This window comes from Octopus sinensis, linkage group LG23, assembly GCF_006345805.1.
Source record: "Octopus sinensis linkage group LG23, ASM634580v1, whole genome shotgun sequence".
In the NCBI taxonomy this organism is placed as follows: domain Eukaryota; kingdom Metazoa; phylum Mollusca; class Cephalopoda; order Octopoda; family Octopodidae; genus Octopus; species Octopus sinensis.
The window spans coordinates 28,708,362-28,730,592 of NC_043019.1; the positions used below are offsets into that span (position 1 = coordinate 28,708,362).

General features: G+C 39.4%; 1 protein-coding gene across 1 annotated transcript; it reads left to right on the plus strand.

The window, feature by feature from the left end:
* Window positions 1-1,627: 1,627 nt before the first annotated feature.
* On the plus strand, window positions 1,628-18,246 carry LOC115223624 (huntingtin-interacting protein K). Its single transcript, XM_029794287.2, has 3 exons — window positions 1,628-1,810; window positions 5,923-6,030; window positions 18,098-18,246. The coding sequence occupies exons 1-3, from the start codon at window positions 1,658-1,660 to the stop codon at window positions 18,191-18,193; spliced, it is 357 nt and encodes a 118-aa protein (XP_029650147.1). The 5' UTR covers window positions 1,628-1,657; the 3' UTR covers window positions 18,194-18,246.
* Window positions 18,247-22,231: the final 3,985 nt, after the last annotated feature.

Consider the following 22,231-nt stretch of genomic DNA (forward strand, 5'->3'; position numbering starts at 1 on the left):
AAAGAAAGAGTTGTGACAGGGTTTTGATGGATTCAGAAGGTTAAAATGGAAATCATGGATGTTCATACAGAAGTGAAAGAGGCTTTATAATTATTTTTTCACTTGTCAGACTCTAATGGTGGAGGGCATATATACCTTCACTTCAAACTGGAGGTAGATAACTGTTACTGTCAGTTCATAAACAAAGAATAATATACACTGATTGAGCTTTAAACTGGACGAGTAATATCCCTTAGACTGGTCCTGTTGGCAAATCTTGTGGACCTAAAGGGCAAACAAGGAATCATTGCCCTTACACTGTTTCCAGTCTGCAAAAACTTTTTTCAGCTCTAAAATCGACAAATGGTGAATCCCACGCCTGCAGCAGGTAGTGTTTGAAATGGGGTCAGGGACTATAGATCTCATGTCTTGAGTTTAAGAGAGATTTTGGGTCCAACGAGTCTTTAAGGATCCTTCATCATCCGCTCCTCTTTATATAGGACCCCGGCCACTCTATGATCCACCATTTAATTTCATATGGAGTTCCTTTATCCTTAAGGTGCCACATGTAGCTGGCCAGAGAAGAGACATAACGCCTTTCCAGAACTCTAAAAAAGGACCTGTGGTTGTACAGGCACTGCTTAAAGGCAGTTCTGGCCAACCTGATATATCGCTGGAGTTGAGTGTGGGTTGTGTTCACACCTCTGGTGTATCTTCTCTTGGCTCCGGGCCAAGAGTTGTTGTTATTGCCACTGCTGTTAGTGGAGCTGTCATTGATGCTGTTATAACAGGGCATAGGTCTGGCAATATCACTATAGTTGTCACTGTTGCAGTAGTCATACCTGGTTGTAGCGCTGGTGTTGCTGCTGCTGTTGTTGTTGAGCGAAGTGGTCTTCGTCCCAGAGCTCACAGTGGGAGAAGTCCAAATCATGGTCCTTTGCTATTCATAAGACCCGCAGAAGAGATAGCAGGTCAACCCCTGACATCGAGAACATCGACGGATGGATGAATGCGCATCCAGGCTCAGCGGTTGTGTAGGAAGTCAGGGACAAGAAACAGGAAGAAAGAGTGAGAGGAAGTTGGGGCGAAAGAGTACAACAGGGGTCGCCACCCCCCTCTGGAGCTTTAGGTGTTTTCGCTCAATAAACACACACAACGCCCGGTTTGGGAATCGAAACCGCAAGTCCGCTGCCCTAACCACTGGGCCATTGCGCCTCCACTTGTTGTTGGTGCTGCGGTCGTTGCTGTCAGTGCTGGTGTTTCTACCGATTAATGTGTTGCCACGCTTCCGCCTCCTCTCCCCCAACACACACGATGGGCTTCTTTCAGTCTCTCCCGGAAAGCCTGGAAAGCAGCAATTATCAGTTAAGATGGAGCAATCAGAAAAATGCCCATCAAATCGACATGTGCCACACATCAGATGTTGAAGTGATTGCTGAGCAACGTGAAATAAAAAAAATTTATACAAGAACACAACGCTCTGTCCAGCCTGGAAAAGGAACCCATGATCTCGTAATCATGAGTGCAACACCTTAATCACTAGGCCTCAGGCCCTCCTCAGCTACGGAATAAACTACAAAACTTCAAGGAAAGCCAGTATGTGTAAAGGGAAATAAACAGGATTTAACTATATTTCAAAGGTACATAACTCTAACAATACTAAGTTTCTCGATTTAAAATGGCAGCCGAGGAAGTTCACAATAACGACCAGGATTCTGTGAAAGGATCAAAGGCGAAAAAAGTCGCCAAACATGATTCGGGAGCGGCTGATTTGGAAAAGGTTACGGATTTTGTCGAAGAATATGAAATATCTTCTTATAGCATCCAGGATGTAAGTAATTATCAACAGTTTTCTTATAAATTCCATTCGCTCTACACATGTGCTTCTGTACCGAGCATCTGAGAAAAGAGGCAGAAATAATTTTTAAATAACTCTCTTACAATAATAAACTAGTTTTTCGTACTTAAATGAGTATTCATGTCTATTTCGTAATTCCGGCGTAATCCGTTCAGTTAATTAAAGCTATACTTTATTTCTATAATTAGTTACCATAACATTCTTTACTTAAGCCAGATATGGCATACCTACACAAAGATGCCCATCCGAATTTGTTTCCTAATAACTTTTCGAAAAATGAATATTTTCAAATGTAATTTTCTACAAGCAACTTTTAGATGACGTAAATTCCGATTATATCGACATTTAACGTAAAAATTTTTTTAAATTGGTGGGCGCGCGTACACACACATATATATATATACTGACACATATGTCTACAAAATGAAAGTTGAAATTTTGAAAGAATGATGTGCCCACCAATTTTTTCTTTTTGTTTTTATTGGCGATCTTTACATTAAATAAATTCCGATATAACTGTAATCTACACCATCTGAAACATACTATAGAATGTTTCACCGAGGAAACGAAGTCGGTGTGTGTGTGGAGGGCTCACTTGTGTAGGTACGCTACCAATATAAAGGTGCAATATCACTAGATAATACATTTATATTTAAAAAATTGACTAATGTTTTATCTCGTAGAAACCATTATCTTTTTATTCGCTTTAATACCTGCAACTTCAGAGTTTCTAAAGTTTCGTATCTTCTGTTCACGGATCTTTTACATGGTAAAACATTTTTTACATCCGAACTCCAAACATAACGACATTACCAAATAAAACCTCCGCGATAATTCACAGAACAACGTTTAAAAATATATTGTAATATTTTTTACGGACAAATTAAGAAACAAAATATAGTCGCTAATTATTCAATGTAAATGATATTAAACTGGACGGCAGTCTAATTTAACGTGGTCGACCGGCAAGCGGAAGATAGGGAATTCTGTCTACGCTTGTTTATCATCTATTCTGAATCAATTAATTATTTATAATGTATATTATGTAAATGAAGGACAATTAAAAAGCATAGCATTCTCGCGGAAAGAATGCCAAAATTACTATAATTAACAAATCAAATATAATTTGGTATTTTTTAATTTTTTTGTTATGGTTCTTTTGGAAATATTTCTGCGGGATTAATTAATAAAACCAAAACATTCCGGGAAAAATATAAAAGTATTCCTGGATATCTCGAGTAAACGAAACGAATATGTAAACGTTTACAAGTCACTTATTAAATGTCCTTGTTCGAGACTTCTCTTTTTAATTGCTGAACACTGCAAATTGTTGATATACTGCCCCCATCGACCCTGTTTCTTCATAACTTGAAGAAGAAAAAGGGATATTTTTATTGAAATTTTCCACAAATTTCGTTCATATCGGATTTAGTTGGAAAAAAAAATTACTTCTGGAATTTGTTTAATGAATATTGTTTGATAAAATGAAAATTTCCAGAGATACCAGCATAATTTGAAAAAACCCCCTGAGGTCTGCTGGTATAAGCCTTACAATGTACCCACATAATCCCTGGTATTTCTAGCATAGTAAGCGACCACTTAGCGGGTGGGTTACTTTTAAGTTTGTTTAATACGTGAAATCAAAATCAAGTGTGATCATTCACAGAGCGGCTAACCGGCTTCAGTGCCAGTGGCACTTAAAAGGCACCATTCTAGCGTGATTGTTACCAGTGTTGCCTCACTGGCACTCGAGCCCCGGGCTAGTAGGGTATTAAGAGCACCATCCGAGCGTGATCGTTGCCAGAGCAGCTATCTGGCCTCCGTGCCAGTGGCACGTAAAAGCAACCACTACACTCTCGGAGTGGTTGGTGTTAGGAAGGGCATCTAGCTGTAGAAACTCTGCCAGATCAAGATTGAAGCCTGGTGCAGCCATCTGGTTTGCCAGCCCTCAGTCATTCGTCCAACTCATGCTAGCATGGAAAGCAGGTGTTAAACGATGATGATGATGAAAGACTGCTATAAAATAATGAAAGAAATAATTGTTTGCATTAACATAATATGCACCTTTCTACAAAGATTTCTTTCAAATATGCATGCTAATAGAAGACCCACATTAAACTCCTCACTCATATCACTATCGAACCAAGAGTTTAACTACGGTCTGTCCATAGCACTTACTTAGTGTTACCTTCCACTCTTTGGTTCTTCTAGATACCAATACCTCTATTTGTGTGAAGCCGCACTAGTGTTGCAAACATTATCAATTACATATACTCAATGTACGTACATTGTTTATTTTCCAATAGGCTGTGGTTTAGCATGGTGGGGATGACTCACTCAAAACACTGGGGCTAAGACTTTCAAGTGTTTTAACAACCGGCGCTTTGAGGGAGTCATTCCTACTGTGCTATTCCGCAACCTACTGGCCAACAAGCAAAGTATGTACATTGAGTATGTGTGGTCAATGATATATACTCTTTTTACTCTCTTTTACTTGTTTTAGTCATTTGACTGCGGCCATGCTGGAGCACCGCCTTTAGTCGAGCAAATCAACCCAAGGACTTATTCTTTGAAAACCTAGTACTTATTCTATCGGTCTCTTTTGCTAAGTTACGGGGACGTAAACACACCAGCATCGGTTGTGAAGCAATGTTGGGGGACAAACACAGACACACAAACATACACACACACACACACATATATATACACACATATATATATACATATATATATATATATACGATGGGCCTCTTTCAGTTTCCGTCTACCAAATCCACTCACAAGGCCTTTGTCGGCCCAAGGCTATAGTTGAAGACACTTGCCCAATGTGCCACGCAGTGGGAATGAACCCAGAACCATGTGGCTGGTAAGCAAGCTACTTACCACACAGCCATATTTATTTATATATATATATAAGGTGAGCAAAAGTGTACGTATGCTGCTATATGTATATATGAATCCAAAAAATGGAACAAGAATGCAACAGACAATAATAAAACATCCGGCCTGATAGACGATACAAAGACGAATGGGAAAAAACAAGGATGGATCATTCGCAGCCTTCTCTCATCAGTCAAGTTTCCAGACCATATATATAAAATCATTTAACATTTTTAGCATACTGGCATTTGTTGGGTGGTTCGACAGGAACTGATGAGCTGGAAGGCTGTGCTGAGCTAAAGTGTCTGCTTTGGCATGATTTCCACAGCTAGATACCCTTCTTAACACCAACTACTTTACAAAGTGTACTAGGTGCTTTTTTTTTTGTGGTACCAGCATTGTAGTTAAGTCTCCAAGTACTCACAAGACTAGACTACTCAACATTTACACACTGTATGTGTGTAATATATTTATATATATTTATAATCATCATTCTCATAATTTCATTATCCATTTCCATGCTTGCATGAGTCAGATATGACTACATAGAAGCAGTTTCCCAGGACATCCAGGCATAGAAAATTCTGCTCTAATGAAGTCTTGTCTGACCCATGCCTGCATGGAAAAGTGGATATTGAAATAATGATGATTATGTATGTGTGTGTGTGTATGCCTACATCATGTGGAAAAGATGTTGATCCTCTCTTTTGCTTTGTGCACCAGATTGGTGCTATGTAAAAAGCACCCATCATACTTTGTAAAGTGGTTGACATTAGAAGGGTGTCCATCCGTAGAAACCAAGCTAAAGCAGATTCAAACCTGGTGCAGCTCTCCTGCTTGCCAGCTCTGATCAAACCAGATGTTAAATGATGAAGAAGAAAATTACAAGAATGTGAGGTCATTTAAGACTCATCTAACCCAGGTAAGCTTTAACGGGTGGGGGAAGGAAGAGACCTAAAAATGACATTGATGATGGGACAGAGCAGTGCTCAGGGCATAGATGTATGGTATTTTTTTTGAGTGTATAATATAGTGATTTCAAATTTGGCGGAGAGGGGGATATATACATCACAGAACCCATGAAACTGATCTTATGAGGCTATGGCTTGGGAAGGACCTTTGATCATTTTGATAAGAGGTTCTGGACTATCAGTGTCCAGAAAGTCAGTGTTGTATCTGTATTGATGTTGTTGTTGTTATTGCAGGCTATGAAGGTGATGAATGATCGGAAAACAAAAGAAGTTAGTGAGAAACAAGAAAAAGAAAAAGAACTCTCCAAAGTGAAAATTAACAAAGAAGACGTTGATTTAATTGTAAGTTATCTCTTTGTCTCCTTCTTCTTCTAAATCTACTTTCTCTCTTCAGATAAAAAAATGCTTTGTGATATTTGTTCCAGCTGTCTGCACATTGAGTTCAAATTCGGCTAGGGTTGACTTTGCCGGCCATCATTCAATGAAAAACCAGTCGAGTACTAAGGCTGATTCTTCTCTCTGACTATCTATCTATCTATCTGTTTGTCTGTCTGTCTCTCAGCTATGAGAAAGATTGACCAAAATAACCAACAACCACTTCTCTTAGAAAAACTTACTGCAGGATCTGTTCAAGAACAGATCGTTGGCACCAACACAACACAAAGTAAAGATATAATAGGTTGTAGAATGAACTACATTTGGCTTGTGTTGCTACTACTACTACTGGACATCAATATGAACACTCTTTTGGCTAACTCCATAATGACCATGACCACCACCTCTACAATTGTCCATAACCTTGGTTTCCTTTCAGATAAAGTGTCAAATTTTGAAAGGGATACTTTTATTCTTTTACTTGTTTCAGTCATATGACTGTGGCCATGCTGAAGCACTGCCTGAAAAGGTTTTAGTCAAACAAATCGATCTCAGGACTTATTCTTTGTAAGCCTAGTACTTATTCTATCGGTCACTTTTGCCGAACCGCTAAGTTACGGGGACGTAAACACACCAGCATCAGTTGTCAAGCGATGTTGGGGGACAAACACACACACATATATATACACGATGGGCTTCTTTCAGTTTCCGTCTACCAAATCCACTCACAAGGCTTTGGTCGGCCCAAGGCTATAGTAGAAGACACTTGCCCAAGGTGCCACGCAGTGGGACTGAACCCAGAACCATGTGGTTGGTAAGCAAGCTACTTACCACACAGCCACTCCTACACCTATATACACAAATATATATACATACATATGTATGTGCACACACACATACATAAATTTAGAGGTGGATGGTCAATTTAACTACTTTCAGTAAATGACTGATACTTTATTTATTTCTGGTTTTCTCTTTTAACCTTCTGTCCACCTCCAGAAGGCTGAATGGTAAATTCAACCTTGTTGGGACTTGAACCCCAGATATACAAGAATGTAACCACATTGTATTTTGTTTACCACTTTATCAATTGTGCCAGCACCTCTATGTAGTCATTTCGGAGAAAGGGCAGAAAGTAATCAGTTGTACAACTTCGGTGTTTGATTGATACTTATTTTATCGACCCAGGAAGAATAAAAGCATAAGCAACTTTCGTGAGATTTGAACTTGCAATGCTACAGAACACCTCTAAGTAATGCAATACGTTTTTGCCTGCTGCTATAACGATTCTGGATTTGTTACAAAATAATTATTACAAAGATGTTTGTTAGTCTCTCAACACTCATTGCACTTCTTCATTATTCTAAATATGCCCCTCTCTAAAATTTAATTATCATTTTAAAAAATATGAATATAGATGCAGATGTGGCTGTGTGGTAAGAAGATTGCTTCCCAACTATGTGGTTCTGGGTTCAATCCCATTGCTTGGTACCTTGGACAAATGTCTTCTACTGTAAGCACTGTAAGTGGATTTGGTATATGGAAACTGAAAGAAGCTCTTCATGTATATATATTTGTGTGTGAGAGAGAGTGATTGGGTGTATACATGTATGTGTATATATCTGAAGACTTGTACTCAGCAGCAAAAGTGTTGAGACCTCCGCCCCCAGTGGTGAGGATTGTCTTGCAAGAGTCCTGTGCCAGTGCCATGTAAAAAGCACCCACATAGTGCCACATAATAGCACCCAACACACTCTGTAAAGTGGTTGGTGTTAGGAAGGGCATCCAGCCATAGAAACTATGCCAGATCAGACTGGAGTCTGGTGCAGCTCTGGTCAAACCGTCTGACCCATGCCAGCATGGACAACAAACATTAAATGATGATGATGTGTATGTGTAACTTTGTCCCCCACCCCAGTGCTGGATTTTGCTTTTGTCTCCGTAAGTTAGTGGTTTGGCAGAAAAAGGTGATAGAATAAGTATCAGGCTTAGAAATAAATACTGGGGGTCGATTTGTTTGACTAAACTCTTCAAGGTGGTGCTCCAGCATGTCCGCAGTCCTAAGATTGAAATAAGTAAAATATAAAACATTAATTGCATCAGTTTCACCATATAAGCAGAGTGGCTGTGTGGTAAGTAGCTTGCTTACGAACCACATGGTTCCAGATTCAGTCCCACTGCGTGGCACCTTGGGCAAGTGTCCTCTACTATAGCCTTGGGCCGACCAAAGCCTTGTGAGTGAATTTGGTAGACGGAAACTGAAAGAAGCCCATCGTATATATGTGTGTGTGTGTGTATATATATATATATATATATATATATATATGTGTGTGTATGTGTGTGTGTGTATGTATGTGTGTATATGTGTGTGTGTGTGTGTATATATATGTGTGTGTGTGTCTGTTTGTACCCCCAACATCGCTTGACAACCGATGCTGGTGTGTTTATGTCCCTGTAACTTAGCGGTTCGGCAAAAGAGACCAATAGAATAAGTACTAGGATTACAAAGATTAAGTCCTGGGATCGATTTGCTCGGCTAAATGCGGTGCTCCAGCATGGCCACAGTCAAATGACAGAAACAAGTAAAAGAGGATATCAATTCAATCCTTTTCTCAGGTCTTTTCCCCCTGCGTCAACAGACGTTTTATACTTCATGCCAACGTCGCGGCCTATACGTAATCCGTCAGTTTGCTGGGACAGTTTTTGTGATGCTGTTTGTCGATATACATCGACAAAAAAAGATACAGTTGCTGAATCAGAGTTGAACTGGAGCCAAACAATATTAGAATGGTTTGGAGAAGCTGGACGTTAGACTTGCAGGGTTGTTTCCCCTTGAATTTCACTAACTTAGTAATTTCCCTTGGATATTCGAAATTCGGCAAAACCATACGTTTGAATCCCACCAACTTTGTTTCCCCGTAACTTCCAAGGAAATAGATATTTTTAATGAAATTTTGTACAAATACCTATCATATGGTGTACATTCCAATTATTTCGGAATTTGTAAAGAAAAAGAAAATTTTTTATGGAAAAGAGAGGAGGAATTTCGTATAATTCATTTATCTCGACGCTGCTTCCTCATAACTTTAAAAAAAAAAAAAAAAAAAGATTTTTTAAAGGAAATTTTCTGCAAATACCTTACAAATAGTGTAAATTCAGATTGTATCGGAATTTGTTGGGGAAAATAAATTTTCGGAGGGAGTAGGAGGAGAGGAGTTCCGGATAATTCACACACCCCGGCATTGCTTCTTTATAACTTTCAGAAAAATGGATATTTTTTTATGGAATTTTCTACAGATACCTTTCAGGTGGTGTAAGTTACGATTAAATCAGAATTTCTGGGGAAAAAAGAAAAAAAAATTGTGAGGGCACACATTACAATATATATCCATCCATAAAATGAAATTTTAAATTTTAAAAAAATTATGTGATGCATGCGCGCTCCCAATTTTTTTCCCCATGACATTAAATTGCTGCAGGAGCGGCTATGTGGTAAGAAGCTTGCTTCCCAACCTCATGGTTCTGGGTTCAGTACCACTGCTTAGCACCTTGGGCATGTGTCTTCTACTATAGCCTCGAGCCGACCAAAGCCGTGTGAAAGGATTTGATAGATGGGAACTGAAAGAAGCTTGTCATATGTGTGTGTGTGTCTGTGTTTGTCCTCCCACCGTCACTTGACAACCAATGTTGGTCTGTTTATATCCCCATAATATTAGTGGGTTGGCAAAAGAGACTGATAGAATAAGTACTAGGCTTATAAAGAATAAATCCTGTGGTCACTTTGTTCGATTAAAGGTGGTGCTCCAGCATGGATGCAGTCTAATGGCTGAAACAAGTAAAAGATATACTGTTTATATATATATATATATATATATATATATACATATACACACACATATATATCATCATCATCGTTTAACATCTATTGTCCATGCTGGCATGGGTTGAACGGTTTAACCAGAGCTGGCAAGCTGGAAGGCTGCACCAGGCTCCAGTCTGATTTGGCAATATATTAAGAAGTTTTAAATCATCATTTGTTGTCCTTGCGGGGATTATTGTCCATGGGAGTAAACGTCCTAGACTCAGGGAGAAGTCTGCTTCCCAACCTTACTGTTCTGTGTGCTATCCCACTACATGGCACCATAGACAGCTGTCTTCTGCTATAGCCCCAGGTTGACCAAAGCCTTGTAAGTAGATTGGGTAGATGGAACCTGAGAAGCCCATTGTGTGTGTGTACTTGGGACTGGTTCTCAAAGCACATATAAAGCTATAAATAATAACATCTAAATATTGGGTTGAAAATCTCTTTTGGACAGAAAAAAGTTGAAAGTTTCTATGAGTCTAATGGCTGAATGTCTGTCATGTCTGGGCCACAATGACCATCTCGTCATCCTTGGAGAGGATTTGCACAGTAACTTTGTTCAAAATGAAGACGGGTTGTTCACTGTCAACCTCATTCTCTCTTGGTCATGACCATCTTCAACCCTGTGTCCAGATCAGGTTAAGATGACTGGGAATGGAGACAGATGCAGTGAATGACCAAGGTGTCTTACTTGCCTAATCTTGCTCTCTGCTCTCCACAAAACGTTGCTGCTGCTTTCCCCATCTGTTGAACCATGAAGCTTTCTTCCCTGGAGTCCACTGCATCCAGTCTTCAGATTGCATTATGTAGGCAAGCCTTAGCTCTCCAAGAATTAAATATCTCTTGACTATCCTCAATCAAAGCAGTTTATCAGGGTGTGGCTACCATTGCATGCAAACAGCTACTTGGAGTCACAGGTGAGAGTGGGATGCCAGATGGAAACCAAAGCAGATGAACCACTCCCAGAAGTGTTGGGTTCTCCCATCAAAGGTGCTAACCCTCCCTAACATCCCCATGCCCCTTACTGAGCTTCATAAAGAGATGACAAGGAACCATAAAAAATGGATTAATGGCATCTTAAAACAGGTTTATCAAACCCATGCCAGCATGGTGAATGCCAGAGCACAGATATACCAAGGGGAAAACTAGGTATTAGAGGTTATCAGCTGTAGAGTACAAGTGTGATGATATGAACATTTGATGTAGATGAAGAAGGAAGATAGTTGGGTTTTAAAAGTTTCAGAGGATGGAAGTAGAAGGAGCCTGGAAAATAGGAAGGCCAAAGAAATGGTGAGGATTGATCTTAGAAAGCTAAGCTTCACAAAAGAAATGATGAAGGACTACAAATAAAGATCTACTGTGTTAACCCTTTTGTTACATATTTCAGTTGAAATACACTGCCTCTCATCATCATCATCATCATAACCATTCGATGTCCGTTTTCCATGCTGGTATGGGTTGGACGGTTTGACAAGAGCTGCACAAGGCTCCAATTGTCTGCTTTGGCATGATTTCTGTGGCTGGATGCCCCCTTCCTAATATCAATCACATTGCAGAGTATACTGGGCACTTTTTACATGGCACCAGCACCAGTGACTCTTATATGGTAATAATATGGGTGCTTTATGTGTGGAATCTGGCATGGGTGCTTTGTACGCTGCATCTTTGTTTCAAATCATTTTTATAATGATAAATTTATTAAAATAACTTTTGTCACTGTTAAGCTGACATTTAGAGCTATAGCATGAAATTATGATGGAAGGCTTTAGTAAAGATAATTTCAAAAGAGACACTTTGTATCATGGAATCATAAGCAGACTCAGGTAGGTTAGTATTGAAAGGGTTAAAACTGACTCCTCAAATCCATACCAGCATGGGAAAGCAGACATGTAAATGATAAAGATTAAAATCAAATTGATTCTATTGGGCACCCACTACACTTATGGAGTGGTTGGCATTAGGAAGGGCATCCAGCCGTAGAAACATTGCCAGATCAGACTGGGCCTGGTGCAGCCTTCTGGCTTCCCAGACCCCAGTTGAACCGTCCAACCCATGCCAGCATGGAAAGCAGATGCTAAACGATGATGATGATGCCTGATTACTATATCAGGATAGAAGTAGTTTGGGAAGACTTGCACACAAAGCTTATTTTATTTATTATGTAATTGATTGACTTAAACTATTTTTAGCATAACATACCTTTTGGTTTTGTCGTTAATATATAATTACAGTAAGAAAATCAATTCCATCACTCTATTTTTGAGCTTGTTCTAATTGTACTAGACAATATTGCATGCTTAGTCAACTATAACGAAGTTTACATTAATTAGTTACGGGTTTAATTTCAATGATTTTTTAAAATTCTGATGTTTATAATCTTAAGGGTTCAAGTTTTTGTTAACCCTTTGATATCTATCTTTTATCATTTAAGTTTCAATCATTGGACTGTGGCCATGCTGGGGCACTGCCTTGAAGGGTTTTATTCAAATAAATCAACCCCAGTACCGATTTTTAAACCCTGGTGCTTATTCTATTGGTCTTTTTTTTTTTGCTGAAGTGCTTAGTTACAAATCAACATCAGTTGTCAAGTGATGGTGGGGACAAACACATACACACATGCACTCAAAAAACTTTGATTGGACCAAGGCACGGTGCAGTGGGACTGAACCCAGAACCATGTGGATGGGAAGCAAACTTCTTACCACAAAGCCAAGCCTGCGCCTTACCCTCAAAGAGGACAAACACACACACACACACACACACATATGCACATCTCTACACAAGGTGCTACTTTCAGTTTCTGTCTCCGAAATCCACCCACAAGGCTTTGTCTGGTCCAGGGCTATGGTAGAAGACACTTACCCAAATTGCCATGCAGTGGGATTGAACCCAGAACCATGTGGTTGGGAAGTAAACTTATCATCACACAGCCACACCTGCACCTTGTTTTCAAAAGGTTAAAACAATATAGTATACAGCTTATTAGAGATTAAAGATTACTGGTTGTTGCTATAAATAGTTGTGAATTGTTGATGTCTTCGCTGACTGGATACAAGAAAATAACTGTTTGTTCATAAAAACTGATGTTGCTGGTTTTATCTATATGTCTGCCTTGATTGAGAAAACATGTGGCTAAAGGCATTCCACAAGGCTTTGGTCAGCACCAGGCTGAAGTAGAAGACACATGCCACACAGTGGGACTGAACCTGAAACCATGTGGTTGGGAAGCAAATTTCTTACCACACAATCAACTGCATTGACTCTTTTTGATACCAATTCATCTGAACCTGCCCCTGGTTCTATGATACCAACCTCTGGTTTTAAAGGAATTGAAATTAAAATCTTCCCCTAAAATTTCATGTTAAGTTATGTTCAAAATACTAGTTTAATATTGGTTTCAAATTTTGGCACAAGGCCAGCAAGATTGGTGGGGTGTTGGTTACACTGACCCCAGTGCACAACTACTACTTATTTTAATGATTCTGAATGGGGGCCCCATGGAGGCACGAGACCTTTGGCATTATATCATGCTTGAGAAGAAGACTCATCGAACTGAGGAAAATTGCAGTCGTGGTAGATACTGGTCTCATACAAATTGGCATCCATTCCAGGGGCATGTAAAAGCACCCCAGCGCCATGCAAATGGCAGCCGTGCTGGTGGTACGTAAAAGCACCCATTACACTCTCAGAGTGGTTGGCGTCAGGAAGGGCATTGCATCCGTAGAAAACCACGTCAGATCAGACTGGAGTCTGGTGCAGCTTTCCAGCGTGCTAGCCCGGTCAAACTGTCCAACTCATGCCAGTGTGGACAACGGACATTAAATGAAGATGATAATGATGAATGGATGAAAGGCAAAGTTGACCTCGTCAGAATTTGAGCCCAGAATGTAAAGACAGACAAAATGGTGTTAAGCATTTTGCCCAGCATGCTATTGACACTGAAAGGATGAAAGGCAATCTCAGCGGAATTTGAACTCAGAACATAAAAACAGACAGAATGCTGTTAAGCATTTTACCCAGCATGCTAACGATTCTGCCACTTCACTGCCATACACCAGTTTAATAATGTCAGTTATTTTAATAAATTTTTCATTATTTTAAAAACTAATTGGAACAAAGTTGGTATATTTCACCAGAAATATGGTAATGAAAGGGTTAAGTATGTTATCTCTAAATTATCTCTGTCTTATCATAATTACTTCTCTAGTTAGCTTTATTTTTTAAACTCCACACATTAAACATGCTTACATGAACTCAAAACTATTTAACAGTCTGTGTCTGACCATATATTTATTTGCTTTTATGTTTTTTTAATATCCATCATCTGTATTAAATATGCTAACATTTTAATACTTTCTGTATTGAATATGGTAACATTGTTACCATATTAACCCTTTTGATACCAACCCACCTGAAACCACCTCTAGCCCTGTAGTACAAATATCTTCTTTCAAAAGTTCTGAATTAAAATCTTCCACCAAACCTTAGTCACAATTTGTTTTTAACACTAGCTTAACCCTTTTGTTACTGTATTTATTTGAGATGCTCTTTGTTTCTTTCAATTACTTTAAATATAACAAAGAATTTAGTAAAATAACTTGGTTATCATTCAGCTAGTGTTAGGAACATAAATTGTGACTAAGGTTTGGTGAGAAATTTTAATTCAAAACTTATGAAAACAAGACATTTGTACTCAAAACCAGAGCCAGTTTCAGCCGGGTTGGTAACAAAAGGGTTAATGATAACTAAGTTAGTTTACTAAATTCGTTGTTATATTTAAAATTAATTGAAAGAAACACAGAGCATTTCAACAGAAATATGATAACAAAAGGGTTAAATATGGTAATATGGTAATATTATATATGGTAACATTTAGCTTAACTTTAGTTGTCTGTCTATGTCTCATCACACAATCATGTCAAATTAGCTTTTTTATCCTCTCCTTATTAAATACATTAACACTAACAGAGTTAGGTGCAAATGAGCTGAGAGACAATTGTGAGTCATCAGTGAATGTGTGTGTTGTAAGAGAGATTACTCTGCTAAGCTGAACATGTATTATATAAATGGCGATCATACATGCTTGGTTAAGGATGTAGCATGACTTGCTCGTTGAGGCTACATAGGGAAACGATGGGTACCGACTTAAGCAGAGTCAATAAAGCATCTGATAGAATGCCATGCAGTGTTTACTTCAGCTCCCTGCATTCTGAGTTCAATCCTAGCATCCTAACTAGGTCAATTATGTGTCATTCTTTTGGGAGCTGATAAATAAGCTACCAATCAACCGGGGTTGATTCACCTGCCTTCCTGGTTTCCTTCCTTCCTTCCTTCCTTCCTTTCTCCCTCCCTCCCTCTCTTTCTTTCTTTCTTCCTTCCTTCCTCCCTCCCTCTTTCTTCCTTCCTTCCTTCCTTCCTTTCTTCCTTCCTTTCTTTCTTTCTTTCTTTCTTCCTTCCTTCCTTCCGTTTTCTTTCTTTCTTTCTTTAAGAAACCTGTTTGTAGTCAGTCCTACAAAGGAGTGAGCTCTGCTAAGTTTAACCATTTAGCATTCAGATTATTCTGTCACATGTAACGATTATTTATCTGCAATGTTTTGAATTAATCATGTGTTGTCTTGTTGCTTCAAGATTTTGATGCTGTGGTTGTTTATTTTTAAGATGACATTGTATGATAGGTGTGAGAGGCTGGGTCTGGCCAGTTTGAACATAAAACTGGTAGAGTATTTGGACCAGATTTTGGCCAGTTTCAATGCTAAAGGGTTAAAGTGCGTAAGAAATGCTATGTATATCACAATACCACTATATGACCCCATTCTTTAAACGAGATGAGGGTCCATGACAAGAATGTTAGCGTTTTGAGTACATAATAGGTGCAGGAGTGGCTGTGTGGTAAGTAGCTTGCTTACCAACCACATGGTTCCAGGTTCAGTCCCACTGCGTGGCATCTTGGTGCAAGTGTCTTCTGCTATAGCCTCGGGCCGACCAATGCCTTGTGAGTGGATTTGGTAGACGGAAACTGAAAGAAGCCTGTCGTATATATGTATATATATGTATGTGTGTGTCTGTGTTTACATCCCCGTCACTTAGCGGTTCGGCAAAAGAGACCAATAGAATAAGTACTGGGCTTACAAAGAATGAGTCCCGGGGTCGAGTTGCTCGACTAAAGGCGGTGCTCCAGCATGGCTGCAGTCAAATGACTGAAACAAGTAAAAGAGATGTAGATATAAAAACCTATAGTTTATATTCAACCACGCGCGCGCGTGTGTGTGTGTTTGTCTTCTCCCCCTCCCCACTGCTTGACAGCTGGTGTTGGTGTGTATACGTCCCCATAACTTAATGGTTTGGCAAAAGAGACTGATTGAATGAGTGTGCAGCTTCGTCATCATCATCGTTTAACGTCCGCTTTCCATGCTGGCATGGGTTGGACGAATGACTGAGGGCTGGCAAACCAGATGGCTGCACCAGGCTTCAATCTTGATCTGGCAGAGTTTCTACAGCTGGATGCCCTTCCTAATGCCAACCACTCCGAGAGTGTAGTGGGTGCTTTTTACGTGCCACCGGCACGGGGGCCAGTCAGGCGGTACTGGCAACGACCTCACTCGAATCTTTTACACATGCCACCGGCACAGTGCCAGTAAGGCAATGCTGGTAACAATCATGCTCGAATGGTGTCCTTTACATGCCACTCTGGCAACGATCACGCTCGGATGGTCAATTCATTCAGCTAAAATTTTTCAAAGTGTTGCCCCAGCATGGCCACAGTCTAATGACTGACACAGGTAAAAGATGAACGGTGGGGGGGGGGGGTGGAAAAAGTCAACTCAGTTTATTGAGGCTTCTTTGTTCTCTCAGATTAAATCAGTGGAATATCTGGCAGATAACAATCAGTGTCATATGGCTCTAAAGGCATATCAATTTTGTTGTTTCTATCTGCACTGCACACAATCTGTCCCAGACGAATCTCTCCTCCTCTCCCCCTCATGTTCACTCACTGCATCCTCCTCCCTCTATCTCCCACTCTCCTTTTGCACTCTTGCAAAGTTAACAAAGTGGTCTATAGCCAGTGTGCGCATTTTATGTTGGCAGAATGACCCTCCCAAATATAATAGTATCAGTTACAACATTCAGTTGTGTCTGGGGAGAGTCATTCCCTTTTAGTGCCTTATTTAATGCACTCACCGGTAAAATTTCCACTTATTTCTTATTTTTATTTTCTAAAATTTTCATTGCGTCTTGCAACCTTTTCAATAGTCTTCATCATCATCATCATCGTTTAAGCGTCCGCTTTCCATGCTAGCATGTGTTGGACGGTTCAACTGGGGTCTGGGAAGCCAGAAGGCTGCACCAGGCCCAGTCTGATCTGGCAATGTTTCTATGGCTGGATGCCCTTCCTAATGCCAACCACTCTGTGAGTGTAGTGGGTGCTTTTTATGTGCCACCGGCACAGGTGCCAGAGGAGGCTGGCAAATGGCCACGATCAGATGGTGCTTTTTACATGGAGACTATTGTAAAGGCTGCAAGACGCAATGAAAATTTTAGAAAATAAAAATAAGAAATAAGTAGAAATTTTACCGGTGAGTGTGTTAAATAATAAGGCACTAAAAGAGAATGACTCTCCCCAGACACAACAGAATATGCTTCAACACATGAACTCATATAAAGAATCTTGCAAACCAAATCCAAAAACGAAATTACAACATTCAGTTCCATGTAAAACATCTTGCAATACAAATTCAAAAATAAAACATTGCAAGTTTCTTACAAATCTTTATATATAAAAGTGAAGTTGTGTGTCTGTCTCCTACAATTTAGATTCCTTAATACTCCTACATTTTGCGGTGCAGTTTAACCAAAACCGGGTATCTTATAGTCGTGATTCATATCGAGCCCTTCTGGGTATTAGCATGAGTCTACGATTTAAAAAAAAATTTACCATCATTTTTTTCCCATTTTAATGCATTTTTTTCGCTATTATATAAGGGAAGTAACTCTCTAAAAACGTCTACGATGAGTCAACGATTTAAAAAAAAATTTACCATCATTTTTTTGCTATTTTTTGGTTATAACTCTCTAAAAATGCTTATGTAGTTATTTCCCTTACAAATCCGAGCAACGCCGGGCGATACTGCTAGTCTTTTCTAAAAACCTAATGGCGCTTTTTGTCTTTTCCAGGTAGAAGAGTTTGAAATAAGTCGGATGATGGCTGAAAGAAAACTTCGAGAACATAAAGGCAGAATAGTTGATGCATTAGTAGCTTTGACTAATTAACTTATACTAATTAAAATTTAATACAGGAAAATAAACGTTAGTGTTTTGGTTTTTATTTCATTTCATTTTATTATTTTGTTTTGTTCTGTTTGCTTTTATTTGATCCTCTTCAAACTATGGTTCATCTGTATCAACAAGGAAACCTCCATGTGGTGACTCAACTGCTAGAAATAGCAGCAAGGTCTTCTTCAAATTAGACCCTCAGTGTGGGTGTGTGAGTAAGAAGTTAACTTCCCAACTACGTGGTTCTGAGTTCAGTCCCACTGTGTGGCACTTTGGGCGGGTGTCTTCTTCATAGCCTCCAGCTGACCTAAGCCTTGTGAATGGATTTGGTAGATGGAAACTGAAAGAAGCCCATCATATGACACAGAAGGGTTTTATTTATATATATATATAACAATTGCAGCGTGGAAGGTGTTTATAAGCCATTTAAGAAACACACAAAACCGTTAGATTCACTTCAACATTTAAATTTAATTTGTCAAAATATTTTCGTCGCTTTGAGACCGTAACCTGTTCACTGACAAAACTTCGTACTAACCCTAACCCTGACTGCTATCTCTAACATGCTGGTATCTCTTAGATACTCTTGATTATAATTTTATATATGTATGTATTTATACATATACCAGGCTTGTTTAGTTTCTGTCAACCAAATCATAGGCATGAATAAAAAATAGTCTGAGCAACACTGCTTTGTATCATTTGTATAATAACAGTAGTCTCTCAAGCCCAAGAAAGACGTTCCACAGTTTCTTGCTGTACAATAGTGTACACCCTCCATCAAACAGACATTTTTCTTTTTTCAGTACAGGTGCACAGTATATCACATATCAAGTTTTGACTTCATTGTGTGAAGCGATATGAGGTGACGTTTTGCTCATGAACGCAACATAACACCCATCTCAGGAGTCAAACCCATGACCTCGCAATTGTGAGTAGATCCATTGTGAGTGCAACACCCTAACCACTAGACCAGTGCTTTTCATACTTTTTGCTGGAGTGGAATCCCAAGGAAACATTCCACTGGCTCGAGGAACCCCTGTGCAATAATTTAATAATTTGATGGAGGGTGTACACTAATTTAATAGTCTTATGCACACATATCTGCACAGGAGAATTAAAAATTACCGCCGATTTTAGCAGTTTTGTAACTTCTTGCGGAACCCTGATTGAAAACCACTGCACTAGACAATATACCTATTTCTTTACTACCCACAAGAGGCTAAACACAGAGGGGACAAACAAGGACAGACACACGGATTAAGTCGATTACATCGACCCCAGTGTGTAACTGGTACTTATTTAATCGACCCCGAAAAGATGAAAGGCAAAGTCGACCTCGGCGGAATTTGAACTCAGAACATAACTGCAGATGAAATACGGCTACGCATTTCGCCCGACGTGCTAACGTTTCTGCCAGCTCGCTGCACTAGACAATATACCTTCACTTGTATTGAACGTGTACCTGCTAGAAATAGCAATCAAATCATACCCTCCAAAAGTATGGGTAAGTACACATTGGATAATGATCTGGGTTTCATTAACATTATCCCATGCAATAATCCAGTGAGGTATATGTGTAAACCACAGCTGTCACTTGTGAGTATGGCTTGGTAAGCATGTATCAAGCTTTCAACTTATTGTTTAAGGTTGTCATGTAGTGGCAAGCATTAGACCATAGACATCTGTCAGCTGTCCCACCCTTAACCCAGCTGAATATCCAGGATGAAACAGATGATGTGAGCGAGTGGTGCACACACTAAGCTGGTACTTTTTTTTCTTTTTTTTTTTATCAATCTTCAAAAGGATGAAAAAACAAATTGGACTTTAGCTAGATTCAAACTCTCTTACACGCACACTCTGTCTCTCTCTCAGACTAAAATAGACACAGAAGGAAATATACACACTAAAATGTTCATACACACAAAAGTACACACACACTAAAACACAAACACTAAAAGGTTCACACAAACACATACACTAAAAGGTTCACACATGCACACACACACACTAAAACAAATACATATACCAAAATGTTCACACATGCACACAGTAAAACCTTCACCTAATGCTGGATATCAGCATTACACTGCACATGTGTCTAATTTTGTTTTAACTTGTTCTACTAAAATAAATGGTTACAGCTGTTTAATCATCCAACCGTAAAGTGTCACATACACCACGTGTTCTGCTTCAGTAAACATCAAGTCCTTCCTCCTTCCTTGTCTTTCCTGGCGGCCAGTCAACATTACACCAGTTTGATTAATAAACCAGTCTTTATCTTAGTTCTATAGGCAAACAAAACTGTGGTCTATGGTACTTCCTGAATGCTCCACCGAATAAGAATATTACCTTGAAATATTCAGTATTGGGGCTTGCATGATGGGGATCCATATCTCATGTAGCATCACTTCAAAAAATAGTTGCTGGTACCTACTCTGTAATTACTCATTCTGCTAGAAATAGCAGTCAAACTTGAACCATGTCCCATGCTGCCCACTTCTCAATAAATGGTTGCTTGTAACTGTTCTGTGATTACTCATTCTGCTAGAAATAGCAGTCAAACTTGAACCATGTCCCATGCTGCCCACTTCTCAATAAATGGTTGCTTGTAACTGTTCTGTGATTACTCATTCTGCTAGAAATAGCAGTCAAACTTGAACCATGTCTCATGCCGCCCACTTCTCAAAAAATGGTTGTTCATGCCTGCTCTATATTATTACTCATTCTGCTAGAAATAGCAGTCAAACTTAAACCATGTCTCATGCCGCCCACTTCTCAATAAATGGTTGCTCATGCCTGCTCTATATGATTACTCATTCTGCTAGAAATAGCAGTCAAACTTAAACCATGTCTCATGCCGCCCACTTCTCAAAAAATGGTTGCTCATGCCTGCTCTATATGATTACTCATTCTGCTAGAAATAGCAGTCAAACTTGAACCATGTCTCATGCCGCCCACTTCTCAATAAATGGTTGCTTGTGTCTGTTCTGTGATTACTCATTCTGCTAGAAATAGCAGTCAAACTTGAGTCCTGTCTCATGCCGCCCACTTCTCAAAAAATGGTTGCTCATGCCTGCTCTATATGATTACTCATTCTGCTAGAAATAGCAGTCAAACTTGAACCATGTCTCATGCCGCCCACTTCTCAAAAAATGGTTGCTCATGCCTGCTCTATATGATTACTCATTCTGCTAGAAATAGCAGTCAAACTTGAGTCATGTCTCATGCCGCCCACTTCTCAAAAAATGGTTGCTCATGCCTGCTCTATTTGATTACTCATTCTGCTAGAAATAGCAGTCAAACTTGAGTCATGTCCCATGCCACCCACTTCTCAAAAAATGGTTGCTCATGCCTGCTCAATATGATTATTCATTCTGCTAGAAATAGCAGTCAAACTTGAACCATGTCTCATGCTGCCCACTTCTCAAAAAATGGTTGCTTGTGCATGCTCTATTTGATTACTCATTCTGCTAGAAATAGCAGTCAAACTTGAGTCATGTCTCATGCAACCCACTTCCTGAAAAGTAGTTTCATGGTTTCCCATTCCTGTTCTATGTGATTACTCATTCTGCTAAAAATGGCAGCTAAAATTCACTCAAATGGAGTGTTTTGCTCAAGAACACAAGGCGTTGCCGGGTCCAGGAATCAAAACCACAATCTTACGATCATGATGCTGACACCCTAACCACTAAGTCACCTTATTTTCAATTAATTATGCTTTATCTTGTAGCTTCCAAGATTTCAAGGATGTGATTCTTTTATCTTTTACTTGTTTCAGTCATTTGACTGCGGCCATGCTGGGGCATTGCTTTCAGGGATTTAGTCAAACAAATCAAACCTAGTATTTATTTTTCTTAGAGCCTGTTATTTATCCTGTTGGTCTCTTCCTGCTAAACAACTAAGTTACGGTGACAGAAACAAACCAACACCAGTTGACAAGCACAAAGACACACAAACACATAGGTATATACATATATATATACTTTTCTACACAAGGCACAAAATTTTGGGAGTGGCACCCAGTAGATTAGA